At 47.9% G+C, this 25,000-nt stretch overlaps 1 protein-coding gene across 1 annotated transcript in view; it reads right to left on the reverse strand.

Moving 5' to 3' along the window:
• LOC140739906 (prolactin-releasing peptide receptor-like) overlaps positions 1–10,169 on the reverse strand; it is a 16,388-nt gene extending 6,219 nt beyond the window's left edge. The window contains exon 1 of the mRNA XM_073068609.1: positions 9,714–10,169. Coding sequence (XP_072924710.1) covers positions 9,714–10,123 — 410 coding nt within the window. The 5' untranslated portion in view covers positions 10,124–10,169. The remainder of the gene's footprint in view (positions 1–9,713) is intronic.
• Between the last annotated feature and the right edge of the window lie 14,831 nt (positions 10,170–25,000).

Genomic DNA, 25,000 nt, shown 5'->3' on the forward strand with positions numbered 1-25,000 from the left:
GGGAAAAACAGAGAAGGTGGTGGGGGGGATGTGGAGAAATTACCGGAAGTTAGAGAAATTGATGTTCATGCCATCATTGTCTGTGAAGCAACAACTTGATCACGGATTTTATAAGAAACAGCCATGGCTGTGTGTGTGGTTATCATTCCAGAGATAGTGAGGATTGAGAGTCAGTTTACATTTGTAAACAGAATTGCAAACCGGTCATAGGTCTTCACTATGCCTGGAAACTCCTGATGGACCAGAGAGAGAAGTTGTCTCCCCCATCCAGTTAGCCCAGATGTGATCCTGTCTCAGGAAATCAAAGGCATTGACCCGAGCAGGAGACTGGGCTGGGCCAGGAAACCTCGCTGGATCAGAGCCGGCGTAACCAACACCGCTATTCCTCGCAATTCTGGACAGAACAGCCAAATTGGATCCTATTGCAATTTGAACCTCAGACTTTCAGAATCAAACACTCTCCTAACACATATCATAGAACATTCCAGCACAGTACAGGCCTTTCGTCCCACAATATTGTGCCGACCCTTAAAAATACTCCAAGATCAACCTAGCACTTCCCTCTCAAACAGCCCATCATTTTTCTATCGTCCATGTGCCTATTTAAGAGTTTATAATGTACCTGCCTCTACCTCCACCCCATCAGGTTTAATATCACCGGCATGTGTCATGAAATTTGTTAACTTAGCGACAGCAGCACAATGCAATACATGATAATATTGAAAGATGAAAATAAATAAGAAAATCAATTACAGTAAGTATACATATACATATATATGTATATTGAACAGATTAGAAATAGTGCAAAAACAGAAGTCATATATATTTTGAAAAAAAGTGAGGTAGTGTTCATGGGTTCAATGTCCATTTAGGAATCGGATGGCAGAGGGGAAGAAGCTGTTCCTGAATCGCTGAGTGTGTGTCTTCAGGCTTCTGTACCTCCTCCCTGATGGGATTAATGAGAAGAGGGCATGCCCTGGGTGATGTGGGTCCTTTGTAATGGACGCCGCCTTTATGAGGCATCACCCCTTGAAGATGTCTTGGGTTGTACAGAGGCCAGTACCCAAGATGGAGCTGACTGACTTTACAACTTTCCGTAGCTTCTTATGGTCCTGTGCAGTAGCGTCCCCCCCCCCACCCCCCCCAACCCCGGTCAGAGTGCTCTCCGTTGTACATCTATAGAGGTTTTTGAGTGTTTTAGGTGACAAACCAAATTTCTTCAAACTCCTCATGAAACTTAGCCTTCCTGATAGCTACAATGAGGAGCGGGCATGTCCTGGGTGATGGGAATCCTTAATGATGGACGCCGCCTTTCTGAGACACCACTCTTTGAAGATATCTTGGATACTACAGAGGCTGATACCCATGATGAAGCTGACTAATTTTACAAGTCTCTGCAGCTTCTTTCAGTCCTGTGCGGTAGCCCCCCGCCCCCCCCCCCGCCCCCATCCCAGACAGTGATACATCCTGTCAGAATGCTCTCCACAGTTCAGCTGTAGGGGCTTTTGAGTGTTTTAGGTGACAAACCAAATCTCCTCAAACTCCTAATGAAATATAGCTGCTATCTTGCCTTCTTTGCAGCTGTATCGATATGTTGGGACCAAGTTAGATCCTCAGAGATATTGACACCCAGGAACATGAAACTGCTCACTCTCTCCACTCCTGATCCCTCTGTGAGGATTGGTTTGTGTTCCCTCATCTTGCCCTTCCTGAAGTCCACAATCAGCTCTTTACTCTTACTGTCATTGAGTGCCAGGATGTTGCTGTGACAGCACTCAACTAGCTTTCTTTCATCTCCATCTGATTCTACCAACACTGGTTGTATCATCAGAAAATTTACAGATGGTACTTGAGCGATGCCTGGCCACACAGTCATGTGTATATAGAGAGTAGAGCGGTGAGCTAAGCCCACACCCCTGAGGTGCACCGGGTTGATTGTCAGCAAGGAGCAGGCATTATCCACCGGTCTGCACAGATTGTGGTCTTCCGATTAGATTCCCGTTGCACTTTCCACACACCCACCGCTTTGTACAAAAATACTATCTCTGACATCTCCCTATACTTTCCTTCAATCACCTTAAAATTATGCCCCTTTGTATTAGTCATTTCTGATCTGAGAAAAAAAACTCCTAACTAACCTGAAATATATTTTCCTACATTATTAAAGACCATAAGATATAGGAGCAGAACTAGGGCCACTAACCCCAACAATTCCTCTCCACCATTTCACCATGGCTGATCCAATCTTCCTCTCAGCCCAATCTCCTGCTTTCTCCCCATATCCTTTCCTGCCCCGACCAATCAAGAATCTATCAACCCCTGCCTTAAATACACATGATGACTTGGCCTCCACAGCTGCCTGTGGCAAAGAGTTCCACAGATTCACCACTCCATGGCTAAAGAAATCCCTCCTCATCTCTGTTCTAAAAGGACACTCCTCTATTCTGAGGCTGTGTCCTCTGGTCTTAGACTCTCCCATTATGGGAAGCATCCTCTCCACATCCTCTCTATCACGGCCTTTCACCATTCGATAGGTTTCAATGAAGTCACCTCTCGTTCTTCTGAACTCCAGTGAGCACAGACCCAGAGCCATCAAACACTCTTCATATGACAAGCCATTCAATCATAAAATCATTTTCGTGAACCTCCTTTGAACCCTCTCCAGTGTCAGCAAATCCTTTCTAAGATAAGGGACCTAAACCTGCTCACAATACTCCAAGTGAAAGTCTCAACATTACATGCTTGCTTTTATATTCTAGTCCTCTTGAAATGAGTGTGAACATTGAATTTGCCTTCCTCACCACAGACTCAACTGCAAATTAAACTTTAGGGAATCCTGCACAGGAACACACAAGGACTCCCAAGTCCCTTTGCACCTCAGTTTTTTGTATTTTCTCTCTTTTGGAAAATAGTCCCTCTACTTCCTCAAAACTATCTGCTCCTCCATCTATCTTCATATCGTCTGCAAACTTTGCAACAAAGCCATCAGTTCCATCATTTACGTATAACGTAAAAAGAATCGGTCCCAACACCGACTCCTGAGGAAAACTACGTTACAGCAGCCAACCAGAAAAGGCTCCCTTTATTCCCATTCTTTGCCTCCTGCCAATCAGCCACTGTTTTATCCATGCTAGAATCTTTCCTGTAATACCATGAGCTCGTAGCTTGTTAAGCACCCTCATATGTGGCACCTTTCAAATGCCTTCTGAAAATCCAAGTACAGTACATAATACCTATTGATTCTCCTTTGAATATCCTGCTTAATACTTCTTCACAGAGAATTCTAACAGATTTGTCAGGCAAGATTTTCCCTTAAAGAAATTCAAGTAATTAATCCTTAAGGAAATCTATGCCTCCAAGTACCCTGAGATCTTATCCTTAATAATCGACTCCACCATCTTCCCAACCACTGAGGTCAGACGAAATGGCCTACAGCTTCCTTTCTTCTGCCTCTCTGTCTCCTCTTGGCACAAGAGGCCCATGGATCGACACGTCAGAATGACTTTTTTATTCTGGCATCTTCCCCCTTCCTTCTCAATCTCGGGGAAGGCTCTTAGCCCAAAAAGCCTGTTTATTCTTCTCCCATAGATGCTGCCTGACCTGCTAAGTTCCTCCAGAATTTTGTGTTTGTCGCAGTGTAGGGATGGGTCGGGTTGGAGGAGGAAGTCCCTCAATTATTGTTCTTGCAATGGTCACAGAGGTGGAGGAGTGCTTACTGGACTATTTTGAGTCAGTGGACTGGACAATACTCAGGGTTTCATCTTCGAGTCTGAATGAATATGCCACAGTTGTCACCAACTTTATCAAGACCTGTGTGGATAAGTGTGTGCCTTTGAGAACATACCAGAAATACCCAAACCAGAAGCTGTACCAGGGGTCTGCTGAAAGCTAGATCTGTGGCAGTCGAGACCGGTGACCCCGAACTGTACAAGTCGTCCAAGGAAGGCAATTTAACTGGCTGCATCGCCATCTGGTATGGAGGGGCCACGGCACAGGAAAGGAAGGCTATTTTAAAGGTGAATAAACATTTCTGATTGAGGTTAGAGGCAGAATTGGATGCACATCAGCTCTGGCAGGGTTTGCAGGCCACTACTGTCTACAAAATGAAACCGAACATCATAAATCTCCGTGACGCTTCACTCTCAGATGAGCTCAACACCTTTTATGCACACTTCGAAAGGGAGGATAAAACGACACCTGGTTGCGAGTTCCTGCAGCATCCGGTGACCCTGTGATCTGCCTTGGAGGCCGACATCACACAGGCGAACCCGCACAAGGTGTCAGGCCCTGAGGTAGGCCTCTGAAAACCCGTGCCAACCAACTGGCAGGAGTGTTCAAGGGCAAGTCCAATCTCTCACTGCTGTAGTCAGAGGTCCCCACCTGCTTGAAATGGGTGCCAGTAGTGCCCAAGAAGAACCGGAGACCTGCCTCAGCAACTATCACCCAGGGGCACTCACATCCACTTTGAGAGGCTGCTCTTGGCTAGAATCAACTCCTGCCTGAGAAAGGATCTGAACTTGCTGCAATCGGCCTATGGCCACAACAAGGTCTACTGCAGATCCAGTCTCACTGGCCCTCCACTCAGCCTTGGATCACCCTGACAAAAGCATTATGTACGCCAGGCTGCTGTTTGTTGACTACAGCTCAGCATTCAACACAATCATGCCCTCAGTTCCAATCAACAAGCCCCAGATCCTGGGCCTCTGCAACTGGATCCTTGACTTCCTCACCGGGAGACCACAGTCTGTGAGGAACGGAAATGACATCTTCTCCTCACAGACAGTCAACACCAGCACGCATGCTTAGCCCACTGCTCCACTCTCTCTACACCCACGATTGTGCGACCAGGCACAGCTCAAATGCTATCTATAAATTTGTCAACTACAGTTGCAGTTAAAAACAAGGCACAACAGTGGTTATATTTCATTAGGAGTTTGAGGAGATTTGGTAAGTCACCAAAGACACACGCAAATTTGTACTGACGTACTGTGGAGAGCAATCTAACTAGGTTGCTTCACCATCTGGTATGGGTTGGGGGGTGGGGGGGGGCTACTACACAGGACCGGAAAAAGGTGCAGAAAGTTGTGAATTCAGTCAGTCCTTCATGGGCACCAGCCTCCCCAGCGTGGAGGATATCTTCAAGAAGCGATGCCTCAAAAAGGCAGCGTCCATCGTTAAGGACCTCCATCACCCAGGACATGCTCGCTTCCCAAAGGCACTCGCAAATTTCTACAGATGTACCGCAGAGAGCATCTTAACTGGCTGCATCGCCATCTGGTATGGAGGGGCCACGGCACAGGACTGGAAAAAGTTGCAGAGAGCTGCCAACTCAGTTAGTTCCATCATGGGCACTAGCCTCCATACTATCCAGGACATCTTCAAGAAGTGAAGGCAATATCCATCACTCAAGCCTCTTCTCATTGCTACATCAGGATTCCATTGGTACAAGTACTGGGGCAGCCAGTCACGTAACATTAGCATAATAATATTACAGCACCGGTGACCCAGGTTAATTCGCGCCTTTCCCTGTAAGGAGTTTGGACGTTCTCCCTGTGACTGCGTGGGTTTCCTCTGGGTGCTTCGGTTTCCTCCCACATTCCAAAGACGTACTGATAGTAAGTTAATTGGTCGCATGGGTGTAATTGGGTCTCGTTGAGCTGGAAGGGCCTGATTGTGTGCTGTGTCTCTAAAAAAAAATAACTAGAGTGCACCAGTTACAGAAGATTAGAGTGCTTTTCCTGCCCAGCGTTGTTGGGACTTGGAATGTGTATAGTGCAAATTTTGAGAGAAGCTAGGTTCAAGAAGATTCTTTAGGAGAGGAACCAACAAACCGTTTAGATGAAGGGTTTGGGGATCTGTGGATAGAGGAGATGAAACAATCAGATTGATTTTTCAAAACGATAGTCCCCTACCTGATGGGACGAACGGCCTCCTTCTCGTCTGAACTCATTGTGGGGTTAGTAGGACTAGTCAGTAGTGAGAGGGGGCAATTTCAAAGGAGATGTGAGGGACGAGTATTTTACACAGAGAACGTTGGGTTCCGGGAATGCGCTGCCTGGGGTGCTGGTAGAAGCAGATAACTTCAGGACTTTTGAGAGATGTTTAGATTAATGTGAGAAAAAATGGAGGTATATGGACAATGTGTGGGCAGAAGAGTTAGTTTAGGTGGCCATTTGATAATTAATTTAATTGGATCAGCACAAGATTGTAGGCTGAAGGGCCTGTTCCTGTTCTATGTTCTAATATCTTGAAAAAGAGGTAGTATTACGGATCAACAATATTCCTCCAACGGAGATGATGGGAGTAACGTTTACTGCTCCAAATGAAATCACCTTTTCCCCACAGCAGCTGATCAGAACCACATCCACTCTGGACGGCCTTCAAAACTCAACTCACTGAGATCTCGTTCTTTTGTTTCATCTTGTCAGTAGCTCGCACCAGGGAATTCTAATTAGCAGAATTAGTAGAATTTTTAAAACACACAAAGCTTCCGTAATGTACATTCTGCTCAGTACAACGTGTAGAGGATTACTTTCCCAGGCCCCTGTTTATTATGGATGCATGAATGCACAACCTAATAACAGGTTAGACCACTTCAAACCTGTTGCGATACTTAATACGATCAGAATCAGGTTTATTATCACAGATCGTTGTAATTTTATGTACTGTACTGCTGCCGCTAATAAAATCTAATTTCATGACATACTGTATGTGAGTGATGATAAACCTGATTCTGATCTGGGTCTCTATTGTGGACTGAGAGAGGGAAGGGGGCAGGGAGAGAGGAGTCATGGTTGGGAAAAGGGGAAGTACCAGAGAGACATTCTGTAACGCTCAATAGATCAATTGTTTGGAATCAAATGAGCTTGCCTGGTGTCTCAGAGCTGGGTGTGTCAGCTCCCCACCCTTGGCACTCCTCTGCCACCTCCCCACCCTTGGCACTCCTCTGCCACCTCCCCACCCTTGGCACTCCTCTGCCACCTGCCCCACTCCTCCCTCAGCATTCCCAACACTCCGCTCTTGCCAGATTTACAAACGGGCTCTCCACTCCACACTAACAAATACAGTGCTGTGCAAAAGGCAGGCACACTGGCCGTACATGTGCGTCGTTAAATTTGTTGTCTTTCGACAGCAGTGCAGTACAGTGCAACACAAAAAAATGACTCTGCTGCTGTGAAACTATGACTAAGTAATGCGAAAGAGGAAAAGTGAAGCAGTGTTCCCGGACTGTACAGAAATCGACATAGCGTAGTGGTTAGCACGACCACCTAAAGTACCAACAACCCCGGTTCAATTCCCGCCACGGTCTGTGCGTTCTCCCGGTGAGCTCGCGGGTTTCCTCCCGGTTCTCTGGTCAGCAGCTTAATTGGTCATTGTAAATTGTCCCGTGATTAGGCGAGGGTTAAATCGGAGTTGCTGGCTCGAAGGACCGGACTGTATCTTAATAAATTAATAAGGAGGGAAGAAGCTGTTCCTGAAATGCTGAGTGCCTCCAGCCTCCTGTACTCTTCCCCAGTGGTAGTAACATGTCCCTGGATGCTGAGGGTCATTAATAACCGTTCTGACTATTCCTTCTCCATGATAATTTTTCATCTCCTTGCCTACTGTGTGCATATTTACTTAAAAACATACACAGTTTCCAAACACCACAGATAGGAAATCCAGAGCAATACACACACACAAAATGCTGGGGGAGCTCAGCAGATCAGGCAGCGTCTGTGCAGGGGAATAAATAGTTGACATTTCAGGCCGAGACCCTTCGTCACAACAGGAAAGGAAGGGGAAGAATCCGGAATAGAAAGGTGGAGGGAGGGGACGGAGTACAAGCTGGCAGGTGATAGGTGAGGGGGAAGGGGGTCTGGGGAGGGGAAAGCCGGGGAGCTGATTGGTGTAAAGGTAAAAGTCGGGAGAAGGAGGAACCTGCTTGGAAAGGGCAGCGAACAGTCCTGCCAGCTTTACTCCTTCTCCTCCACACACCCACCTTTCTATTCCGGCCTCTGCCCCCTCCCTTTCCAGTCCTGTTGAGGGGGTCAGCTGTTCATTCCTCAGCATAGATGTCACCTGACTTGCTGAGTTCCTCTGGCTTCTCTCATTGTTTCCAAATTCACAAAGACTGTTCAGAATCAGAATCAAGTTTAATATCGCCAGCATATGGCCAGGACTTCTCATCTTCCTTCCCAGTCCTGCTGAAGGGTCTCAGCCCAAAACATCGACTCTTTATTCATTTCCACAGATGCTGCCTGACCTGCTGAGTTCCTCCAGCATTTTGTGTGTGTTATTCTGTCCATGGACACTGTCTGACCTGCTGAGTTCCTCCAGCATTTTGAGTGTGTTACTCTGTCCATAGACACTGTCTGACCTGCCGAGTTCCTCCAGCATTTTGTGTGTGTTACTCTGACCACAGACACTGTCTGACCTGCTGAGTTCCTCCGGCATTTTGTGTGTGTTATTCTGTCCATGGACACTGTCTGACCTGCTGAGTTCCTCCAGCATTTTGTGTGTGTTACTCTGTCCATAGACACTGTCTGACCTGCCGAGTTCCTCCAGCATTTTGTGTGTGTTACTCTGACCATAGACACCGTCTGACCTGCCGAGTTCCTCCAGCATTTTGTGTGTGTTACTCTGTCCATAGACACTGGCTGACCTGCTGAGTTCCTCCAGCATTTTGTGTGTGTTACTCTGTCCATAGATACTGTCTGACCTGCCGAGTTCCTCCAGCATTTTGTGTGTGTTGCTCTGGATTCCCAGCGTCTGCAGACTTTCTCGTGTTTGTGGACATGAGATGTGAAATTTATTGCTACGTGGCAGCAGTATATTGGAGTACATAATAAAAACTGTAAATTACAGCAATGATTGTCGCCACCTTTGTGAGATTTCGCTCCTTGAAGAAGTCCTGAATGCCGGGGAGGCCGGTGCCCGTGAGGGGGCGGACTGAGGGGGGAAAACTAACGGCTCATCTCCGTCCAAGAAGGGGGACCCTCATTTTTTTTTTCAAATATTGACCCTTACTTCCCCGAGAAGAAGACACATCCTCTCCACGTCCACAGTTCACTTACTTCACGGGAATAAAAACGTGTCCGGGAGGACGGTCTCATCCTGGAGAGATCGAAGCGCGGATGAATTAATACCTAGACTCCATGGGTTAAATGACAAAACCATCACAAATGAAGACTTCATCAACATGTTGAAGAGGAAACCATTGCGGGCAGTGGAGATGGGAAATTAACCTATCCTGACGACGGGTCTCAGCCGAAACGTTTATTCGCCTCCGTCAGGGGTTCCCAACCTTTTGTTTACGCCTGGATCAACACCATTGAGCAAAGGGTTGAGCGACACACACAAAATGCTGGAGGAGCTCAGCAGGCCAGGCAGCGTCTATGGAAAAGAGTGCAGTCGACGTTCCTGGCCGCAACGGAAGGGTCGTTTACCCCGGGTTGGGAACCCCTGCCTGGCCTGCAGAGTTCCTCCAGCATTTTGTGTGTGGTGCTCTGGATTTCCAGCATCTGCAGAATCTCCTGTGCTTGCTCTGTGTAAAACAAAACTTGACCTGAACGTCTACTTTGAATTTTCTCCCCTCTGACCTTCAATGCATGCCCTCTAGTATCTGACATTTCAACCCCGGGGGAAAGGTATCGGCTGTCTGGGGCTCTATCAGATCTATCTAGATTTCTATCAGGCTCTACCACTCCGGACAGGTCCGAGCTGACAATTACCTGTCCACAGCGATGGCTGTCAGGGTGAAGACGGACACGTACACCGTCACCGGCTGCATCAGGAACACGAAGTAGCACATGAACTTGCCGAAGATCCAGCCCCGCGGGTGGAAGGCGTAGGCCAGCGTGAACGGCACGCAGGTAGCGCACATCAGCATGTCGGAGAAGGCCAGGTTGCCGATGAAGAAGTTGGTGACGTTGTGCATCTTCTTGGTCTTGCAGATGACGTAGAGCAGAAGGTAGTTGCCGAAGATTCCGATGAAGACCACCAGCACGTAGCAGGGGACGATGAGGGGCTTATAGGACTGGATCAGCTCCAGCCCCGTGAACTGCGACTGGCCGTTGGTGCTGCCCGCCACTGGGACCTGGTAGGCCGTGCTGTTGGTCGGGGACGCGTTCCAGCTCTCCATCTCCCTGTCCCTCCTCGCAGTGGCAACCCCTACTGACTGGACAATCCTCCCCTCGCTTGCCAGTCCCTCCTGGCCCGATAACCCCTTCCCCTCCCTCTTCCCAACTTTCTATTGACCTCGTCGGCTCTAATGAAGTCAATCAGGTTCTCTCCCCCCCACCCCCACCCCCGTTGCTGCCGACCCCTCCAATCTCGAAGTCTGTATATTGTTGCTTGCCCCCTGGGATTACTGGGACTTCATTGTTTGGTAGTGATCTGAACCGGACGGGGAACACAGGCGAACCCGGGCACCCTGTCGACGCCGTGATACTCCTGCCCGCTTCAATGGGACCTGCGACTCCCCCGTCTCAACCTTAATGTGGGCGAATTTCCTTTCTCGGCGCCTGCGGAGAGATAACAGTAGAGACATTCCATCAAATTCAGAAATCTTGTCCCAAAAGAGTTTATCTGCCATTAAAAGAAATTATAACGATGCACTTGTAATTGTGTTCGAAATTCTCCCCATGCCGCATCTCCGGATCGCGGTAGTAGTCAGGAAATTGGATAAAGAAACAAACTTAACATTTCCTTTCCTCCCCTTCCACCTTCTCTCTTTTTCTAGTCCACATTTTTAGCCCTCCTCTCATCCCTTTTCCCCATACCTCCGTCTGGAACCTCTTCTGGTTCCCTTTTCTCCCATGGTCCTCTCTCTTATAGACAATAGGTGCAAAAGTAGACCATTCGGCCCTTCGAGCCTGCACCGCCATTCTGAGATCATGGTCCTCTCTCTCCTCCTATCGGATTCCTTTACCTTTTCCACCTAACCCCTCCCAGCTTTTTACTTCATCTCCCCCTGCCTCCACCCACCCACCTTCCCCCTCACCTGGCCTCGCCCATCAGCTCCTGTTCGTCCCCCTCCCTCCTACCCCCCCACCCTCACCCTCACCCCCAAGTTATTATTCTGGCTTCAGCACCCTTCCTCTCCGGTCCTGATGAAGGGTCTCGGTCAGAAACATCGATTCTTTGTTCCTCTCCACAGATGCTGCCTGACCTGCTGAATTCTTCCAGCATTTTGTGTGTTGCTCCTGCGCTCTAGATGTCCAGCATCTGCATAACCCCTTGTGTTTAATATTTGGTGGCTCTTCCGAGGAAGGAGAGTCCAGCTGAAGCATTAACTGCTTCTCTCCCCACAGACGCTGCCTGGCCTGCTGCGTGTTTCCAGCATTTTCAGTTTTTAAAAAAAATCTGATTTCTAGCATCTGCAGTTTTTTTTTTCGTTCTGTAATTTATCCCGATAATTTATACTGGACGTAGCTCTTAAATTCTAACCGTTCCTAATCGGAATCGAATGCAGATCTCTGATTCACCATGTCGACCCCCCACTGAACAAGTAAAAATAACTAAAATTTTAAATGCCTGACATCTGATTTAAGCTCAGAAAATTCAGCAGGTCAGACACCATCTGCGGAAAGAGAAACCATTAACGTTAAGGTCTTTTCAGAAACACAAACGATTGAGTGTCGCTGAGTGGAAGATCGGGGGGTGGGGGGGGATAGTAATTTAATGCTGTTTCACCCCATTTTAGCTCAGCCGCAGTTTCCAATGGAACACGATTTCAAACTTTCACTTCTCGTTTCATTTTATGTAGTTAGTAAACATTTTTAATCATTGAGAAACAATATTTCGATTCATCAAAAAAAAAATTGGAAGTTAATTCAGTATCTTAGACACAGTCCCAACATGTCAAACATCGCCGAGGTTAAAACGTTACCTAAAAGCGCAATGGAATATTAATTTTCATTTAGAATTGAGTGGATTTTCGCATTCGAGCTGCCAGTCGCTACCTTACTCGCAACAACACTTAGGGGACAATCGAACTGAATCCTAGACATCACCTGAGGAGCGGGCGCATGTGAAAGAATGCACTCTCAGTAGGAACGCGCATTTGCGCCCTCGCCCCACCGTGTCCGTGCGCTTCTGATGTTGGGCACTCGGGTATCTCAGCACGGGTGAATATAATAGCCACGTTTAAAATTCCTGGACTTACGGAAACAGACACTTTTCTCTCGCGGACCAGCCGTGGTTTGCCAAGGTTTCTGCTCCTGATCTTTCCTCCTGCCCAGATGTTGTCCTATCAGCCAGCTGCGCCCAAGACTTGCCTCCGCTGCCCGCTTGGCAACTCTTGTTGGACCTGCGTTAAATAGTCGGCGTCGTGCCCCCTCTGGCGGTCACCAAGGGAACAACACACCCATCTCCAAGCTCTTTCCGCTGAAGTCATTGGGTCAGAGGCGATGGCAATCAAACACTCTCCGCCCCGCACATTGGAGGAGTTAAATGTCTCAGAATCTCTTCTGTTGGTGACTTTGCTTTGATTTTCTGCCTGGTTCACAGATGTGATGTTCAGAGGCAATATTAGTAACACTGATAGATGTGTGGGATTAGTGGCATGATGCTGGGACGCATCATCAGTGATGCTACCTGGAGTGGTGGGTGTCTTTCTGCCATTCCAACATCAATACCCTCACCCACGTGACCCAGCCAGGGTTGATCAGGCCCCGGCTTGTATCCCAGCAGCCTTGGTCCACGGATCACACCTCTTGATCTAGAGCCATTTGGAGGCTAGCTCTGAACCCTCTGTGATGTCCCTGAAGATCTTTTTGAATCAGCCCCCATAAGGCCAAGGAGAGGGTAGGTTTTAGCCAGCAAAGCCTCTGCGCACCACCTCTACAGGCTGGCATCGTGCCCTCCACCCCTGTCCCTGGCACTGCTCCAACAGATCCTGGTATTTGGCTTTCTCACGCTCGAATGCCTTCTCAGTCCGGTCTTCCCAAGGCACAGTCAGCTGCACCACGACCTCTTGCTTCAAGGTTTCTGACAGATGACCACGTCAGGCTTCAGGGATGATAATGCAATGAAGTCAGGGAACTCTAACTGCTTGCCCAGATTGACTTCCAGTTGCCCGTCAGACATCGTGGTGAGCAGGCCTGCTGGTGATCTCGGCTGAGGATGTGGTTGGTCTCCAGCTTTGACGAAGACTATGGGCTTTCTGGGTTGGCAGAGATGTTTACTGTTGTTGATAGCTGAGGAGATACTTTCCGCCACTGCCTTCAGCACCTGATCACGACGCCAGCGGTATCATCGTCTTCCAGGGACTTTGGACAGCTGCTGAGGATATATTCTAGGGCAGAGAGGACACGATGGTGCCTCACTTTTGCCACAAGCAAAAGGGTTCGCTGGTCTCAGCAGGATGTCGTACACAGGCTGGATCATGAACTCGATGCGTTGGGGTGCTGCCTGCCAGATGTTGGACCAGGAGATCTTCCTCTTCAGTGCTCCCCCCCCTCACCTTGTCCAAGCTCCCTGCTGCCCCATTCCTACCACCCTGCTGGTGCACACTGTCTCGACAGCTGCTCACTCCTCTTCCTGGATCTGACCAACCCCTGGACCCTTTCAAAGTGAATTGAAGGGAAACCGTCCAGCCTGGTCTGACCAGAAGCCAGAATAAAAAGCTGTGCCCTTTGGGTTTCCCCTGGGTTCCCACATCCTCCCACATCCCAAAGACAGGCTGATTTATAAGATCATAAGACATACGAGCCGAACTAGGCCATTCAGCCCATTCTATCTGCTCTGCCATTTCATCATGGCTGATCCATTTCCCCTCTTGCCCCCACTCTCCTGCCTTTCACTGCTTATCCATTCATGCCTCGTCCAATCAGGAATCTATTAACCTCTGCCTTAAATATACCAATGACTTGGCCTCCACAGCTGCAAATTTTTTCTACAGAAGTGGTTTGCCATTGCCTTCTTCTGGGCAGTGTCTTTACAAGACGGGTGACCCCAGCCATTATCAATAGTCTTCAGAGATTGTCTGCCTGGCGTCAGTGGTCACATAAGCAGGACTTGTGATCTGCACCGGCTGCTCATACAACCATCCACCACCTTCACGTGACCCTGGTGACTGAGATGTAATGTATAATGTTCCCTCAATGGCCACTTCATTAGGTACACCTGCACAGCTGCTCGTTAATGTAGATTTCTAATCAGCCAATCATGTGGCAGCAACTCAATGCATAAAAGCACACAGACATGGTCAAGAGGTTCAGTTGTTGTTCAGACCAGACATCAGAATGGGGGAAAAATGTGATCTAAGTGACTCTTACAGTGGAATGATTGTTGGTGCCAGATGGGGTGGTTTGAGTATCTCAGAAACTGCTGCTCTCCTGAGGGTAAAGGGAGGGTGGTGGCGAAGGGATCTCTGGCTGTGTCTTCCTCTGCATCTGAAGGGTGTTGACCTGAACGCCAACTGTCCATTTTCCTCCACAGAAGCTGCCTCACTGGTTGAAATCCTCTGGCATTTTGTGTCGCTTCGGATTCCGGCGTCTGCAGTCTCTTCGGTCTCTGTTAAACTGAGGTTGGTAGTCCCATATACACCGTGTACGTTAGCAAGCCCGATTGTTAAATCAAGTTATTATTATGGCATGGGCCCAATTTGCACTCTTAATGAGAATGATTGTAAGTGTAGGGCTCTCGGTACCAGTAACCGTGGTGTTAACTGTTCAGGCTAACAAAACGGCTTCTCTGTAATGCTGTAATGGGTTTCTGTAGCTGGAATGCTTGGGTTATAACCGCAGATAAGGGGGGAACTAACCAATGGAGAATTGTTATGCTATCTTGTATGTGTAAGCTGAGCGGGAGTTCGTGGTCTTTTTCAGGAGGCGAGTGAGGAGGATGGACGTGTGAGGAGCGGACAGCGGTTCCAGGGCGGCGGATACTGGACATTGGCGGTTCCGACAGCGGCCAAAGGCTCGGAAGGTCGTTGTGGATGGAACCGGAGGCGTGAGCTCCAATGTATTAAAATATTATGTGCACAAACTGATAAACTTACTGATTTGGCGCCTTTAGTTTATCTGTTCCTACCAACCCATCACTAAGGAATAACTATAAAGTTGTAATTATTTGCTCGCCTTTGGTGTATTGTCGGATATTTGTGTTGTGAGCGTGTACTGGGGGGGGGGGGCATTACACCGTATTTACACCGAAGTATTGCACTGTTGGCGGGGCGACGGCGGTTCACCCTAGGCGAACGGGGGTAAACTGGGGGCACGGATGCTACATAAGCTTTGGTGTAATCCAGCATCACAGGTACAAGGCTAATATCGGAGTGAGAGAAATATTGCGGGTGGCATGGTAGCATAGTGGTTAGCATAACACTCTACAGCACCAGCATCGCTGGTTCAATTCACACCACTGTCTGTAAGGGGTTTGTATGTTCTCCCCGTGACCGCATTGTCTTCTCCCGGGTGCTCTAGTTTCCTCCACAGTCTAAAAACATACAAGTTAGCAGGTTAATTGGTCATTGTAAATTGTCCCATGATGAAGCTGAGGCTAACGCAGGAGTTGCTGGGCAACACGGCTCGAAGGGCCAGAGGGCCTGTTCTAAGCTGGATCTCAATAAATAAAAGTAAATACATCAAAAATGATGAGAGTAATAATTATTTGGGTTTTAAGTGGTCTGAACAGTCTGTATTCAAAGCGAAGAGTTTTGACACACTTAAGCCCTACTGAGAGTCGCCGTTAGCTCAGGTACATGCTAAAGCATTAGTTTACATGGTTAGTGAATCTTGGAAGATCACGAATTTCATTTATTGCGAGGATTAGATGAAACATTGCGACTTCAATAAAAGCTGAATGTCGTGAGGGACTGGAGATTAGTGTTGGCGGAGACAAAATGGATATCCGAGACCCCAAGTGAAATATACACTTGGTTCCCAAAGCACCGAGCTCCTCCTCCACCTAGTAAAGTGGCCACTGAGCTGCGGGAAATCCAAAATAAAACATGGAAAAGCTGGAATAAAGAGTTGAAGATGCTGGCAACACTCATCAGGTCAGGCAGCGGCTGTGGAGAAGGAACCAGAGCCAACATATCAAGGTAATGGTTCTCTGAGGGAGCTTCGCTGATCTGAATGGCTACTTTTGCTTCTCCCTCCCCAGATGCTGCCTGACCTGCAGGGTATTTTCAGCATATTCTGTTTTTACCAAGAATTTCTGGCATTTGTGAATTTTTAAAATCTTAATAACTCTGAATAAAATCATTATTGAATCTGGTGCTATTGTGATTCAGAGGTTCTTTGGAAGTCAAGATTGAAGCATCAGACTTGATGGGTCAAGAACAAAGAACGAGAAACTGAAGAGCAAAGAAGTCATAGTCACCTTTATTAGGAGTAGCTCAGACTAGACAGATTTATGGTCGTGTAGAGGTTAGCTTAATAATATTACAGTGCCAGTGACTCAGGTTTAATTCAGCCATTATCAGTAAGGAGTTTGTACATTCTCCTTGTGACTGCGTGAGTTTCCTGCGGGTGCTCCGGTTTCCTCCCAGATCTCACAGTCCTACAGTTAGTAGGTTAATTAGTGTGTAACTAGGCAATATGGGCTCGTTGAGCCAGGAGGGCCTGTTACTGTGCTGCATCGCTAAATAAAATAAACAAACAACAAGACATTCAAATGAAAAGAAGTAAACTATGAAATAATCAGATTCAGTGGCATAGTTTGTCATTGCTTTCTTCTGGGCAGTGTCTTTACCAGACGGGTGACCCCCCATCATCAATACTCTTCAGAGATTGTCTGCCTGGCGTCAGTGATCACATAACCAGGACTTGTGATCTGCACCGGCTGCTCATACGACCACCCACCACCTGTTCCCATGGCTTCACATGACCCTGATCGGGGGCTACACCTTGCCCGAGGGTGACCTACAGGCTAGCGGAGGGAATGAGAGACTTTCACTTCCTTTGGTAGAAACATACTTTCAACTCGCCACCCTTTCACACATACAGGGGATTATATAAAAATTATAAGCAAGCATAGAAAAGATAAACTACGAGAAAAATAATTCTACACTCTAACCCAACATAATCATTCTAGCATCTTCTATGAGCTGTGAGGCCTGTGAGCCCCTCTGGGTCCCGATGAAGGTCCGTTCACTACTTTCACTCAGGCCAACCTATCACTTCCCCTCTCTGCTATTCCACACCACGGTGCAGGGTTTGAGTCAGGATGCAACCCCCCCCCTCCCTCTCTTGCCTCACAAACAACTGATATGGGGCATGGCCTTGTAGTGGGTTAGCACAATGCTTTGCGGCACCGAGTGGTTACCGATCGGGGCTCAGATCCCGCTGCTGTGCGTAAGGAGTTTGTACGTTCTCTCCGTGACCACGTGGGTTTCCTCCTGGGGCTCCACTTTCCAAAACGACATTGGTTCAGGGTTCCTGGGCTGCGGGCATGGTGCTGGAAACATGGCACCAGTTGTGGGCTGACCAGCAGTCATCATTGATTTGATTCGGTTCAAGTTCACGGAATGTTTTGATGTACCTGTGGCAAGTAAAGCTAATCTGAAGTTCTTCACCTTTACAGAGTGCAATGGTTCAGCTCAACACCAATCTCTCTAACAGACGGTGCTACCAAAGGTGTGGGACTGCTTACCGGTAAACCATGAGGCAAGAGATTCGACTGGAGATTACTTACAAACATCTTTTTCAAAGGAAATTGTGGTGAACTATTGCGGCAGGCAGCGAGGCTGATGTGGGGAATGAGCCGTGCTGGGACATTGCGAGGCACGACGTGCTCGTGCTGGGTCCACAGGCGGAGCTCGTGCCGTTGCCAGAGAGGGAGTGGACAATTTGGAGAGGAGTCGATGCGGAAGAGCTTTGATGCCTGTCCACCTAACCCAGGTGCGAGCTGGGATCGCTCCTAGCGCCTAGCCGATTATGGGAGATCGGGCTGGGTGGCCCGAGCATATTGGGGCACTGGGATCCAGGTCCCGGAACGTGGCACTACCCGACGTGTGGGCAATTTAAACGCCGGCACAGATAGACTGGAAAGCCCAAGTGTTGGGTGCAGAGATGACGGTGGGGCTGATTTTGCTCGCTTTCCCGCCAATGTTCATTCTTTCCTCCGCGATGCCGAGGCTGTGAGCTGATCTGGCTGCTGTGCGTTTTTGCCCCGCTGGTGTGACGAACTGGGGATCGAGGCTTGGGCCTACTCCGGCTGCTCCGGGAGCGGACCTGGGACTCAGTCTGGTTCGGGATACAGTTGCCTTGCCTCTATAGTTTGCGTGATCTGTGTCTTTAACTCGTTCTTTCTCTGTACAGTGGCTTTTGGTCTTTTTTTATCGGGTGTTGAGGTCTCTTGCTTTGTTACTGGCTGCGAGCAGACAAATTTCAGGACGTATCATTTATACATTCTTTGACAATAAACATGGTTTGAAGCTGTGAACCTGTGGGTTGGACTGACCGGTTACGTCGTGGTCTGGTACGGCAGTTTGAATGTGCCGGAACGTAAGAAGCAGCATGCAGTCGCGGACTCTGCCCAATACGTCTGCTTCCTTTCAACCATTCAGATCTTGAACCAGCTGAGACAACCCCAATCACTATAGTTCAGCACCACTGTGCACTGGGATGGACTTTATGTTGTTTGATCTGGTTGTGACCTTCTCTGTAAAAATTGTGTATAATTTATTTTAATGGATGTTATGTCTCTGATTGTGATGCTGCTGCAAGTAAGTTTTTCCATTGCACCTGTGCACACGTGGGCCTGGGCAGGTGACTATAAACTCGACCTTGATTTTGAGAGTCCACTGCACCTTCAGGACCAGGGAGTTGTCTGCTTTCCTCACCCAAACATAACATTTTACCTGTACGTTGCTCTGGAGAACATCAACTGCACACTGACGTCAGGTAAACAAACACGTTCAATGGTGGGGTGGGCAGTTAACAGTGGGGTGGGAACTTCCTGCACCTAATAAGGCAGCCACTGTGAGTATGTTCATGGTTTTCTGCTGCTGTAGCCCATCCTCTTCAAGGTTCAATGTGTTGTGCATTCAGAGATGCTCTTCTGCACAACACTGTTGTAACGTGTGGTTATTTGAGTTACTGTCACCTTCCTGTCAGCTTGAACCAGTCTGGCCATTCTCCTCTGACCTCTCATCAACAAGACATTTTCACCCACAGAACAGAACTCCACTCACTGGATGTTTCTTGTTTTTCCACACCATTCTCTGTAAACTCTAGAGACTGTTGTGTGTGGAAAGCCCAGGAGATCAGCAGTTTCTGAGATACTCAAACCACCCCATCTGGCACCAACAATCATTCCACGGTCAAAGTCACTCAGATCCCATTTCTTCCCCATTCTGATGTTTGGTCTGAACAACTGAACCTCTTGACCATGTCTGCATGCTTTTATGCACTGAGTTGCTGCCAGATTGCCAGATGATTGGTTGATTTGATATTTGTATTGACGAGCAGATGTACAGCTGTACATAATGAAGTGGCCAGTGAGTGAATGTATTTCTCAGGCTAAAGGATAGCTAAGGTTCAATTCTCAATGTCTTCAGTAGAAATCATGGGGAACAACAGGTTCTGAGTAATTGGAAATGTCAGCCCACTAGAATCAAGTTCATTATCACTGACGTATTCCTTTTCTCAGTTCCTTTGTCTCCACCACATCTGTTCCCAGGATGAGGTTTCCTTTTCGGGACATCAGAGGTACCATGAGCCTCTGCATCCAACACATAATTTACCACAACTCCTGCAATTTCGAACAGGACGCTACCATCAGAGACATCTTTAGCCCTCTTCCCCCCACCCAACTCTCCATTTGCCACGATCGCTCTCTCCATGATTCCCTTGACAATTCATCTCTCCCCACTGATCTCCCTCCCAGCACTTATCCCTGTAAGCAGAAAAAGTGCTACTCCTGCCCATAAAGCTCTTCCTTCACCTCCATTCAGGGCCAGAAACAATCCTTCCAGGTGAGACAGCACTTCACCTGTGAACCTGTTGTACCCAGTGTCCCTGATACGGCCTCCTCCACATTGGTGAGACCCGTTGTAAATTGGGGAACCACTTTATCGAGCGCCTCCGCTCTATCCACAAGAAGAGGAATTTCCTGGCGGCCAAGCATTTTAATTCCTATCCCTATTCCTGCTCCAACCTTTCGGTCCATGGGACCCTCTTCTGGCACAATGAGGCCACTCCCAGGTTGGAGGAGCAACACCTCACATTCCGTCTAAGCAGCCTCCAAACTGATGGCATGGGCAGTAATTTCTCCAATTTCTGTCAATTTTTCCCCACCCGAATCCCTCTTCTTCATTTGCCCACTCTGGCCTCTTACCACTTCTCCCCACCAGCTTAACACCTCCCTCTTCCCTTTCTCCCATGGTCCACTTTCCTAACGTATCAGATTCCTTCTTCTCCAGCCTTTTGCCTTTTCCACCTATCACCTCCCAGCTTCTCACTCCATTCGCCCCCCTTCTCCACCCATTTGGCTTTACATATCACCTTCTCACTTGTCCTCCTTCCCCTCCCCCAGCCTTTTCATTCTGGCGCCTTCCCCTTCCTGTCCTGTCCCAACGAAGGGTCTCAACCCGAAATGTCGACTATTTATTCCTCTCCATAGATGCTGCCTGACCTGCTTGCATCCAGCATTTTATGTGTGTTGCTCTGGATTTCCAGCATCTGCAGAACCTCTTCTGTTTATGTGTCATGAAATCTGTTGATTTGTGGCAGCAGTACAGTGCAAAACACAATAAATTACTGCAATATACACCAAGTTCTGGAGGGACTCAACAGGTCAGGCAGCATCCGTGGAGAGGAATAAATAGTCAACCTTTCAGGCCGAGACCCCTTACCAGGAATTCATCATTACTTTTTATTGTAAAGAGTTTCTATAAGTCACAATACAAAAATAAGTAGTACAAAGAAAGAGCAAAAAGTGAGATGGTGTCCATGGGTTCAATGTCCATTCAGAAATTGGATGGTGGAGGAGAAGAAGCTGTTCCTAAAATTGTTGAGTGTGTGTCTTCAGGCTCCTGTATCTCCTCTCTGTTAGTAGCAATGAGAAGAGGTCACGTCCTGGATGGTGAGGGTCCTTAATGACAGATGCCATCTTTGTGAGGCATCGCACTTTGAAGATGTCCTCGATGGTGGGGAGGCAAGTGCCCACGATGGAGTAGGGCAAGCTTATAACTGTCTGAACCTCTTTCCGACCCTCCACAGTGGCCTCTCCAAACCAGGCTGTGAAGGAGCCAGTCCAAATGCTCTCCACCAACCATTCGTAGAAATGTGCTAGAGTTTTGGTGACATACCAGACCTCCTTGTAAATATTGAATTTCAACTTGTGCAAGGCAGGACTGAGTTCCTGACAGCAAATCTGTGAAAACGTTTTCCAGTGAATCATCAGTGGTCCATTTTTCTAAAGGGGTGCATCACACCTCGCTTGAAACCTCTTCAACAATCACGCACAAAGAAACCATAACATGATTATGGAAAGTCTAAATGTTATTAAATTTATTGTGATTAAGACTGAAATGTCTCCTTAAACCATGCATTGTGATGTTGAGTTAAATTCTGCATTGTAAAACATTATGCCTGGTATGCATTCCTTTGGGCTATTAAGCAAAGATTAATTTCTTTTAGTAAATTACAGTAATATTCAGTTGGTCACATAGTTGTGGTTAATAAAGATGAACAACTAATGACTTATGTATTACTGACATATGTGATCAAATCTTTTGCGTCACAGCGAGACAAGGAGGAAGGCGTTGGAGGCGATGCACAGAGCTGGTGTGTGGTCCAACAAATGGTGCAAATGAATGTCCTGTGATCGCAAGACCCTGTAGGACATTGGCAATGCAGAGTACTGCAAGTCTGGTTCCCGGGTTCATTGGTGAGACCGGCGGTGGGGCCGTCGCTCGGAACAAACCCTCGTGCCAGGGTCACCTGCCGCAACTGCCCCAAGGAAGAGACACAGGAGGCGGTGTGATGCAGCGGGCAGCCAGGGTTGAGGGCCGAACCTCCATCAGTGCTGCCCTCCAAAGTTCAGTTGGTTGAAGACAAGCTGGATAGCGTTCACCTGCAGCTGCACTAAAGCATCCTGATTGAGAAGTTACAGAACCTGGGCCTCTTACCTCCCTCTGCAATAGGATCATCGTCTTCCTAACCGGAAGACCACAATCTGTGCAGATTGGTGATAATATCTCCTCCTCGCTGACGATCAACACTGGCGCACCTCAGGGGTGTGTGCTTAGCCCACTGCTCTACTCTCTTTATACCCATGACTGTGTGGCTAGGCATGGCTCAAATACCATCTATAAATTTGCTGATGATACAACCATTGTTTGATAGAATTTCACGTGGTGACGAGAGGATGTACAGGAGTGAGATATGCCAACTAGTGGAATGGTGCTGCAGCAATAACCTGGCACTCAACGTCAGTAAGACGAAAGAGCTGATTGTGGACTTCAGGAAGGGTAAGACGAAGGAACACACACCAATCCTCAGAGAGGGATCAGAAGTGGAGAGAGTGAGCAGTTTCAAGTTCCTGGGTGTCAGGATCTCTGAGGACCGAACCTGGTCCCAACATATCAATGTAGTTATAAAGAAGGCAAGACAGCAGCTATACTTCATTAAGGGTTTAAAGAGATTTTATATGTCAACAAATACACTCAAAAACCTCTATAGATGTGCCGTGGAGAGCATTCTGACAGGCTGCATCTACTGCACAGGACTGAAAGAAGCTGCAGAAGGTTGTAAATCTAGTCAGCTCCATCTTGGGCACTAGCCTACAACGTAGCCAGGACATTTTTAGGGAGTGGTGCCTCAGAAAGGCAGCGTCCCTTATTAAGGACCTCCAGCACCCAGGACATGCCCTTTTCTCACTGTTACCATCAGGTAGGAGGTACAGGAGCCTGAAGGCACACACTCAGCGATTCAGGAACAGCTTCCTCCCCTCTGCCATCTGATTCCTAAGTGGACATTGGACCCGTGAACACCACCTCATTTTTTAAATATGCAAATATTTCTGGGTTTTTTTGTACGATTTTAATCTATTCAATATACATATACTGAAATTAATTAATTTTTTTCTTCTTCTTCTATTTTACGTACCGCATTGAACTGCTGCTGCTAAGTTAGCACATTTCATGACACATGCCGGTGATAGTAAACTGATTCTGGTTCTGAGGGACTGGCACTGCTGTGTGCTTGTTCTTGCAGGAACAACATCCCATGCGCCATCAATGATACTTAGCGACCTGGACCATGTTATTTATCTTTTTTGGGACGGTATGTTTACCGCTGTCGTAATTATGTGCTGTACGTGTCTGGTGCTGTGTGTGGATATTGGCAGCACGTTTCCACCTTGGCTCCAGAGGAAGACTGTTTCATTTGGCTGTGTTCTTGTGTGTGGCTGAATGACGATTAAACTTAAATTGAATGTGAATATATAAAAATTACTATTAAGTTACAAAATAAGTAAATAGTGCAATGGACTAAAGATGATGTAGTGTTCATGGGCCGTTCAGAAATCTGACGACAGTGGGGAAGAAGCTGTTCTTAAAATGTTGAGTGTGTGTCTTCAGGCTCCTGTACTTCCTCCCCTGTGGTGGTAATGAGAAGAGGGGATGTCTCAGATGATGATACTATTATGGACGCTGCTTTCTTGAGGCACTACCTCATGAAGATGCCCTCAATGTGATGGAGCTGGCTGAGCCCATAACCATCCATAGCCCTTTATGATCCTGAGTACTGAGCACCCATACCAGACAGTGATGCAACCAGTTAGAATGCTCTCCATGGTACATCTGCAGACATTTGCTGGAATCTGCAGTGACATACCAAATCTCCTCAAACTTCTAATGAAATGTAGCCACTGTTACGCCTTCTTCTTGATTGCATCAACATGCTGGGCCCAGGATCGATCCCCTGAGATGTTGATGCCCAGGAGCTTGAAGCTGCTCCCCCTTTTCACCTCTGACCTTTCAATTAGAATGACGTGTTTCCTCCTGAAGTCCACAGTCATTTCTTTGGTCTTGCTGGCATGCAGAAGGATAGACTGAAGCTCAGAGTAGCCATTGCAAAGGCTCTGTGGGGAAGGAGCAGAGAGTAGGGTTCTGAGGCCAGAGTCCTCTGAGGGGCTGGGTCTACGTACCAGCCTCTCAACACACACAAAGTGCTGGAGGAACTCAGCAGGCCAGGCAGCATCTACGGAAAAGAGTACAGTCGACGTTTTGGACGAGGACTGGGACTTTCCGTAGATGCTGCCTGGCCTGCTGAGTTCCTCCAGCAATTTGTGTGTGTTGCTCTGGGTTTCCAGCACCTGCGGACTTACTTTTGTTCCTCAAACCAATAGACTACCTGAGAAGAAAACACAAGTGATGGCGATGAATGAGCAGGTGGGAAGGAGACTGAAAATCTGGATGAGTGGTGCCATAACCACAAACTCTCACTCAACGTCAGCAAGACCAAGGAGCTGATTATTGACTCTGGGAGAAGGAAACCAGAGATCTGTGAACCAGTCCTGGTCGGACGATCAGCGTTTTTAAAATTCCTCAGTGTTATTTTGGGGGAGCTGTCCTGAGCCCAGCGGGTAAGTGCAGTTATGAAGAAAGCACAGCTGCAGTTCTACTCCCTTAGGAGTTTGTGGAGATTTGAGTTGATGCACCAACAATAACTCTCGGAGATGTGAGGCGAGATATAGGCTTTTATTAGCTGGAAGAGAGCAGTCAGCAGCAAGAGACCACCACACAACATCCTGGAGACTGAGGGAGGAGCAGTGCCCCCAATCGCCTTTATACCGGGGTCTGTGGGAGGAGCCACGGTCTGTGGGAGGGGCCACAGGAGCAGTCAGCAGAGGGGCATGTCCAGACAGGTATATGTAGTTCACCACATACCGGGGTCTGTGGGAGGGGCCACAGGAGCAGTCAGCAGAGGGGCATGTCCAGACAGGTATATGTAGTTCACCACATACCGGGGTCTGTGGGAGGAGCCACAGGAGCAGTCAGCAGGGGTCTGTGGGAGGAGCCACAGGAGCAGTCAGCAGGGGTCTGTGGGAGGAGCCACAG

Source organism: Hemitrygon akajei, chromosome 1 (genome assembly GCF_048418815.1).
Source record: "Hemitrygon akajei chromosome 1, sHemAka1.3, whole genome shotgun sequence".
Taxonomy (NCBI): Eukaryota; Metazoa; Chordata; class Chondrichthyes; order Myliobatiformes; family Dasyatidae; genus Hemitrygon; species Hemitrygon akajei.